The sequence below is a fragment of the Atta cephalotes genome (genome assembly GCF_000143395.1).
Source record: "Atta cephalotes unplaced genomic scaffold scaffold00067, whole genome shotgun sequence".
In the NCBI taxonomy this organism is placed as follows: domain Eukaryota; kingdom Metazoa; phylum Arthropoda; class Insecta; order Hymenoptera; family Formicidae; genus Atta; species Atta cephalotes.
Window position 1 is genome coordinate 328,985 of NW_012130131.1, and position 9,025 is coordinate 338,009.

A 9,025-nucleotide genomic window follows, 5' to 3' on the forward strand; every position below is an offset into this window, starting at 1 on the left:
AACGTTAAAGTTAAGTAACGTTAACTTTAAAGTTTAAATTAATAATAATTTAATTTACTTTATTGTTGTGTGTGTGTGTGTGTGTGTGTGTGTGTGTGTGTGTGTGTGTGTGTGTGTGTGTGTGTGGTGGGGGGGGGGGAAGGAATGTATATATATATATATAAGGAAATATTTGGGAAATTTGGGAAAATATTGAATTTACAATTGTCTGATTTATCAGTATTTATCAGTATATAAGATATTATATAAGAGATTATCAATATATAAGCTAAAATAAATAATAATTTCTTGAATCTCTTAAATATTTTTCGCGTTCGCTAAGATTTATATACCACACGTTATTTTTAGAACAACAAGAATAATAATTTGTAAGAAATAATTGCATGGATGAATATTGTTCATCCCGCGATTCAACGTCAAGAAGTATATCAATGCGTTTTTTTGGCGTCTATTTGGCACTCACAACTTACATGTCCTTTAACATTTTATAAACAACAAGGATGAAATGATTGATTCCATGAGTGTTGAGCATGAAGTGGAACGCACTCGATAGGCATCATTTTTCCGAAGCATTCTAACGATCGTTCTCTCCAAAAACTATGTTAAATTCGTGTTCTTACGAAAATTCCCTAGAACTCGATTAGAAAATAGGTCACTGGGTGCCGAAATCGATAAACGATCCTACGTATACTGGTACATGATAACTGCATTATCGACAATTCTGTGAAGAAAATCCTGACCTTCGCCCGGATGGATGGTCGACATATCTTGGCAGGAAAAGATACACATGAACATAATATATTAAAGCTTTAATAAGATCCTGCGCACAATAGAGGAAGTATCAGGAATAGGAATAAATATTAATATTTTAATCTATCAAAAACCATGTATTTCGATACAACCAGTTTCTAGTAAGTTGAAATCTTAATATTTATTCTTTTTTCTAATATTTTTTCATTGTAGTCCCTAATGCACAATGTAAAATCTTATCGATTAATTATAGCAAAAGAATGCATTCTATTAAATATTTTTTCTTTAACAACATAATATAAATTTCTGTACAACACGTTAATTCTTATGTATTTGTAATAAAAGTTCATTTTTAAATATTTTTAATACTTGTCCATTCGCGCGAAAGTGTCTGTCGCTTGTTTTCCTGTGTATACATATCTACTTTGACCACCATTCTATGAACATAGTTTATCTTCCCGCAAAGGTATTTATATTGGCTATCTGTACAAATATATTTGTTCTGTTTGCATCTATGTATCTACTTACTGAGATAACCATTCATGAAGTCGAATTCATCTTGCTACTTGTTGGACACAAGTCACAAGATTTGTTTGTATAGAAAACAATTTTCTCCTGATTTTATTTAACATAAACATATCAGTATTACAATTTTTATTAACTGAAATTTTATATTTTGTTCATTGGGCTTCTTTGATTTGAAAGTAAAAAGATAGAAAATATTAAAAGAAAAACTTAATTATCTTTGCTAATCCGTAGATACTTAATAATCTTCTCGAAAGTAATATCATATATCTAGTCGTAAAAGCAAATTTAAGTGCACATTTAGTTCACATCTTAGCATTGAGATTTGCTTGTTTATCTTTTGAGCATACAGAGAGATGCGATGAGCATCGTTTAACTATGCATAAATATAATTACTTAAGCGTGAAATCGAATTTATTTTGTATGCATCGTTATATATTCATTCAAGAACGCATTCATTCAAGAGAATAAACGTAATTTAAAATTTAACATACAATGTACTTTTTTTATAAATAAAATGATATGGAAATATTGCTATCATATAACATTAATACACTAATCCAGAGAGAGTTCAAATTAATAATATACTTTACCAATTTAAATAATAAAATAAAAATTCAGAAAAGACTAATAAGAGCTCAAATGCTAATATAAGAGCAAAGAATTAGGTGATGCAGATAAATACTTAGGTATTAATGGTTATCTTCATTTATTTCATCGTTTCGGCTCACTTCGGAGTCATCCTTAACGAATACAAAAAATCCTACATTGAGAGCAAGTCACTTACAGATTGGCAGAAATGCAGCAATCAATACACTATATAAATTTACAATTTGCCATTACAAGAATAAAAACATCAAATAATAAGATTATGTGACTCACTTCAATGGGAAACGAAAAGTGAAACTCAGAAACATTGATTCACAATTTTAAAATTAAATACGAAAGTTATAATATATATTAAATACATGTCATTCCTCTGAATATAAAATCATGTTCGATATCTTATAATTTGATATCTTCGTTCGGCATTTTGTAGCTTGTCTTATAATGGCAAATTGTAAATTTTTTATGTAGTGTATTGATTGCTGCATTTCTGCCAATCTGCAAATGCTCTCAATGGAAAATTTTTTGTTTCTATATTCGCTGAGGATGACTCCAAAGTAAGCCGAATATTTCGAAATAAATGAAAATAATCAATAACATCTATTATCTGCATCTCTTAATTCTTCGCTTTTACATTAGCATTTGACTCTCATTAACCTTATCTGAATTTTTATTTTATTGTTTAAGATTGAGAATTCTTATTTATATTTATATATTTATGTAATTTTGTTTTTACTAATTTAATTTTATAAATAGTATTCTTCAGAAATTCATATTTCATAGAGCACAAGATATTCGCAAATTTATCGAATATAAGTGAACCACGCTGATATGGCATCAACTTATTTCGAAAGTCTAATTAATAATTAAGTCGGTATTTCCTACTAACGATCTTATGCGCGAACTCGCAAACGCATCTGGCATTCGCATTTCCGCGTTTGTCTTCGAGTCAATGGCGACTAGCACATTTACACAACAGACAACTCTTGCTTAGTTCTGTGGTCGAATTTACGTCATCATTTATATATTGTTAATCAAGGATGCTTTTCGATGCGTATCACATCTCATAGTGGCCCAATTCTGTATTTGATTAGACGATAATACCCAATACGATTCAGATAATTGGTTATAATCAATTAGGTGTGTGCGATATGTATATTAGCACATGAATCATATTTTTTAACAAATATAGCAATACGTACGCGTGAGTATGATAACAATTTATGTCATAAACGTCAACAAAGAAAAAAAATAAGAACAGAAAAAAATTGAGGAAGATTTTTTTTTATTAAGATCGCATATACACACTAGGATTGCATATATGTCATTCGGAAGCAGAAGCTGACCTTTGACCGTAGTTCGCCCAAGTTGTATAGGTGTACTCTCTTTTATTTGCCCTTGGATTTTATATTAAACTATTATTAGTTATCAATAAGTGTTTAATGGAGTGAACGACGAGAGTTTCGAGATTATAAAATCTATAATAAACGCGTCTACTTTCTATGAACTGCGAAAGACAATTTTAATCTTTATTTGTGCAAATATTTACTTTATCGAAAATTATCATAAATTCATAAAATCTTGTGCTTTACAATGCAAAAATTTAATGCTATTTTATTCACATAATGATATAATTCTCACTTATTTATTTTCACATTAATTGTTTCCAAATAATTAAGAGGACATAGAAAAGTTAAAAATTATTGGAAGGAAAATACGTTTGAAATATATTCTGTCCCTATCAGACTTAATGTATAGCACGTATTAAGTTTATACGAACCAGACCTCGATGAAGTTATATATGAAGTTATAGTCGGACTATATCGATATTGGCCGATATTAATAGACGATAGATGGAAATACATGCTGGACTAAATTTATTTGTATCAATAACATCTACTGAAAGCCTGTATTACTCCGCGAATGTCGTGGTAATTTGATGCCACTACTTGTTATGCGCGTTATTCGCAAGTTCGATCTATTAATTTTTCTAACACTACTTGCAACAACGATAGTTGGCCTCTGAAATGGCCTAGTTATGGAAATAATAATAATAATAATAATAATAATAATAATAATAATAATAACAACAACAACAACAACAACAATAACAACAACACAACAACAACAACAATAACAATAACAACAACAATAATAATAACGACAAATGATAACAGTGAAGAATGTTTGTCCAATCATTTTTATACTAATTTGATAATTTTATACTATTTAATTTTATACTATTTTGATCTAGTATAGTAGTCTAATATACTTATCGTTAGTTTTATATTGAACCGATAATTTCAAAAAATGAATTATTATAAAATCTACTTTATATTTTCAAGGGAATTTAACATCTAACTAAATCAATTTATGAACGATTTACTTGCCGAATTCAAAATTTGCATTATGTTGTCACTTTTGATTGATTGTCAATACAAACGTCTTGTTTTTCTTTGCTCTTGCCTTTTTCCTTTGAATTTCCGCGGAAAACTAATACTGGTGTACGTATTTGATTGCGTTTGGTGCACAAGTGCAGAAAGAATATCGAGCTAACGACTCAAGAGACGCCCTGTGGGTCGCCCCTAAAGGGTAGAAATGGCGTTCGAGATACGGGGATAGAGATCGTTAGTGGGGGGGGGGGGAGGCGATTGTATCGCGGTAGTGGAAGCCACCAGAGTGGACTTAGAAGGATGGCGTGGCACGCGCTTTCCGCAAACTAAAGCAACCACGCTACCGGCCGGTTATCTTCTTGCCACCCTTTACGAGTATCATTGTGATAGTTATCGGGCGTGCGTTTGCGAGAAGGGGTGGTTCACTTGCGCGTACAATTAACTCATTTTCTCTTTAATTATCTCATCTATAATAATTTCGAATGCAGTTAGTATATTGTCCAATCCTAAAATTAATTATGGTGATTTTAAGTGAACAGAACAAAAACAAAGTAAGGCGATAAAAATATTATGCGTAAGACACAAAGAACAAAAAATATTTCATTATTCGAAATTAGTCTGAAATAATTGCTTTACACAATGTTATAATGCACACGTCAGAGAAGACAAATAATTCAGAAAATGGATTAATCTGTATGAAATGAAACAATCGCGCGCAGATTTTTCTAAGTAAGTGTCCAAATAAGTGTATAAAACGAGTACAAAAAAATGTTGGGCTCGTTCAAATAATCATAATTAAGAGTGTATTTAATAGAAAGGTCTCATGAAATTACTCTTCAATGGTGCATAATACAAATAAACTGAATAAAACGTTCATATAAGTGGATTGTTTTGAAAGTGTCTATCGGGCATTGTTCTGGCTTTGATGATTGTGATTGTAAATTAGTTCTGATAAAGATTTTGACTTATTGGCCGATCATAATAAATAATGTTTGAAAATTAAAAACATGCAGTTATGATCATAAAGATCTTTAAATATCACTAGTTATTAAATTAATAATCCAAAGTCACAAGACTCTGGCATCCGCCAGCAATTTTAATGTAAGATTTAAATCATAAATTAGAAATAATTATCAATAGAATAAAGAAATGTATTTACGTTGCTTGAAATATTTTTATAGGTAGTTATTTCTCATACGATATTTATCGTGAAACAAGAACGTTATCAGATGGTTTTCATTGCGATTTTCGATATCATTGTCGACTGACCAGTTAATAATTTTGCGCGCTAATTAAAATGGTAACGGCAAAACACGATCCGCAGAATGAATGCGACTTAATACGAAATCGGATAAATGATATCACGCGATTCTACAGTTCTTAAATTTGGATGACCTTACGTTTTCGTTATTGGATACGGTTCTACAAACGGACGTGCTTGATACATAATAGGAATAAAGTCCTATAGCTTGTTGACCGTAATGCTGATATCTTGTATTACATCGGATCCATAATTTTGCTCGCTCTCTAGTATTTGATCTCTAATATGCCTTTATATTAAAACAAGTTTATTACTTTTTTAACGAAAAATCCTTTATGTTTATGATTTACAGTTACCAGCTTGCAAAGGCGAAATTTTTGCGCCTTTAATTATTTATTAACTTTCAGCGGCCAGAATTCGCGGTCGATAGTAAAATCTATCATTGACATATAAATTACAACGACGACACAATTGCAGTTTCAGTTCATCAGATCGGAAAATAAAAGAAAGCGATTATTATTCACATCACAAATTAGCTCGAACCTGCGTAAAGAGATTGTAATGCGCATTGTTTGTCTCATTGTTTACAAATTAGCGCAGCGTCGCGTAATTTGTTGGAGAATGATAGTGAGATACAGTTAATTCGCTTTACTGAATTCCCATCATTCATCTTTCTATATAGTATATGTGGAGCCGAATATACTTTCGTTCCATTCAAAATATAGAAAATAATTTTCGAACTAATAATGAATCTCTTTTATGTATGTTGAATAAATAATGAATTTCTTTTTTGAAGATTTCTATGTTGAAAGAAAAAAAGATTGTAAATAGTAAATATTTAATGAACGATTTTCTCTGTATATTTTATAATTGAATGAATATTTTTCATTTTGTTATACGTATATAGAATATTTTATTTAAAAATTGATCGAAAATACATTTATACAAAGTATTTCATTTTATTTAAAAAACAAAATTGTTTCTCTTACATCTTCAAAAAGAACTATTGACATCAGATTAAATTCTTCTAAAATTTCAACCATTCAACTTTTGCTTAAAATATATTTCAATATTATTTCAATATTATTAATAGTTTCGAAGATATTTACGAAGATATTTAATTTCGAAGATATATACGATTTAAATGAAACATTATACAGAATTTTCTTTTAAAACAAAAAGTGTTTTTTCTTCGATATTTGCCTTTTGTTTTTCGAGCATTCGGATTCTTCAGAGCATGTGCGATTGACAAGAATGCTTCTATTCATCATTTCTATTCGTCGTATGTAGTGCACTTTGCAATACAGTGATGTGAATCAACTAATTGCATCTTATACTTGAGCGCTTTATATGCGCTAATTTGATGTCAACGATAAACGTGGCAATATGTGCCTACGCATTTGCTCATTCAATCTTCTTAAGACAATTTTTTTAATGTGTATGATCCTTCATTTTTATTCCCTCGTAATTGTAAGCTATACTGATATTTATTAATATTTTTATTAAGATGTTGGCTGTCAAAGTTGAAGTTCAAATGGACGTATGTTAAAGTGTGTGTTGGAACGCTCTATAAATGGATGTACAATGTTCTTCTCAAGTTAAGGAAAAATTAAAAAAGCTTGCTTTCTTGTTCTTTGCTCTGCTCGAAGTAACCGATTGCAATTTCGCCGTCAATCAGTCGCGACATCGCCATTGCGACTCTACAATTTCCGCGAGTACAAGCGCGCTGACGATAAAAATGTGTCATGGCCGATCGAACCACGTGTATATGAACGCACAATGGCATAACTTACGTGCCGTTGTACCTGCGATCAAAGTTGATTTAATCGTAAGTGTCCAGCAATTGATTCTCATTAACGTATTGATAATCGCTTTTTCGTTAAATTGATGAAATATGGGATAGTAAATTTATCATTTTTTAAATTTAAGTATGGATTATTTTATCCATTTACAAATCGCATGAAAACGTTTTAATTACATCCCTATGAATGAAGATATTTCGTCTGAACGATGAAAAAATTATGATGCTTTTAGATATGATAAAATTGTTTTATCGTATCGAGGATGACGCGCTTTTGTAACTAAAGATGATCGATGAAAATTCACATTGTTGCTACAAAAAGAAGCAAGTATTATCGTAAAATCGTACCGAATAATACATACATCCGAATTGCGAACGTCCATTTGCGTTCGGTTTCCTGTCGTTTTTCATATTGACAATTGCTTTTGACGGAATAGCTGGCGATGGAAAAATCGAATAGTTTTGATTGTTTCTTATAGTAACCAACTTGTAACATTGTAAACTAAAATTTTAGCTTACAATAAATCTATTATTTATTTTATAAAGAAAAATGATCAATATTTTCTATTATATATCTCGTTTTTATTTATTATTGTATGTCCTGTTTGTTATCTATTTCTATTTAATGACAATGTTTTTGAAGACATTTTCTTATCTCAATTTTTGTTGCACACTTCTTTACATTTTCTGTTTCTGTTGATTATAATCCAAAGCAGAACAGAAACTTGGATAGAAACTTTCGACTCTACTTATAATTAAAATAATGTTTAACAATAAAGTTTAATAAAACGACCTCGACAAATGTAGATCAACGTAATATTATCAATATGTCACTATACACCCGAACAAATTAACAAACGTATGAATAAGAATGTAGTTTTGATTTTGTGTTTTAGACTTTTTTCAATTTTTTAAATTTCTAGATTAATCAATAAAGAAAATTTAAGAAAATTGCTGGTGGATTCTCTCAAAGATAAATAAGGAATAACTAGGTTGTCACTTAATTTGAGAATTCTTATATTAAACTTTTGCTTGATATATAAAGCTATATTAATGCGAATCTTAGTTTAGAATTTAAATTTAGATGAAATTTGGACTTGTCATTTATTTGGAAGTGCGTATATCGTTCGTCACGTCGCGAGCGATTGTTCGTTTATATATCCGTCCCAAAAATATTTATACAATCGAGGCATTTAGTGCACAATGATGCTGGATGGGAATCGGCGCTCATAACAGCATTCTACAGGAAGATTATGAACCTGATAAGGTTCTCTAGATTGCCAACGCACGTGGAGACTAAGATATGGCCGCGGTAGCTGGCATTTATGGCATTTCGGAAGATCGACACATCAGACACTCCGATCACCGACAACGTGACCAAATGTGAGTTTTAGAAAAGACACGACAGTAATTACAAAGGGAAAAAAAATATATATATATATATATATAGACACACACACACACACACACACACACACACACACACACACACACACACACACACACACACACACACACACACACACACACACACACACACACACACACACACACACACACACACACACACACACACACACACACACACACACAACACACGACACACACACACACAACACGACGACACGACTACACGACGACAACGTACGAACTGACGAACGACACGACTACGACGAACACTAACGACAC

The 9,025-nt window shown here is 30.9% G+C and overlaps 1 protein-coding gene across 1 annotated transcript in view; it reads left to right on the plus strand.

The window, feature by feature from the left end:
• Positions 1 to 8,639: 8,639 nt before the first annotated feature.
• LOC105623914 (potassium voltage-gated channel protein Shaker) overlaps positions 8,640 to 9,025 on the plus strand; it is a 39,859-nt gene continuing 39,473 nt past the window's right edge. Inside the window, exon 1 of the mRNA XM_012205284.1 lies at positions 8,640 to 8,719. Within this exon, the coding sequence (XP_012060674.1) occupies positions 8,640 to 8,719 (80 nt within the window). The remainder of the gene's footprint in view (positions 8,720 to 9,025) is intronic.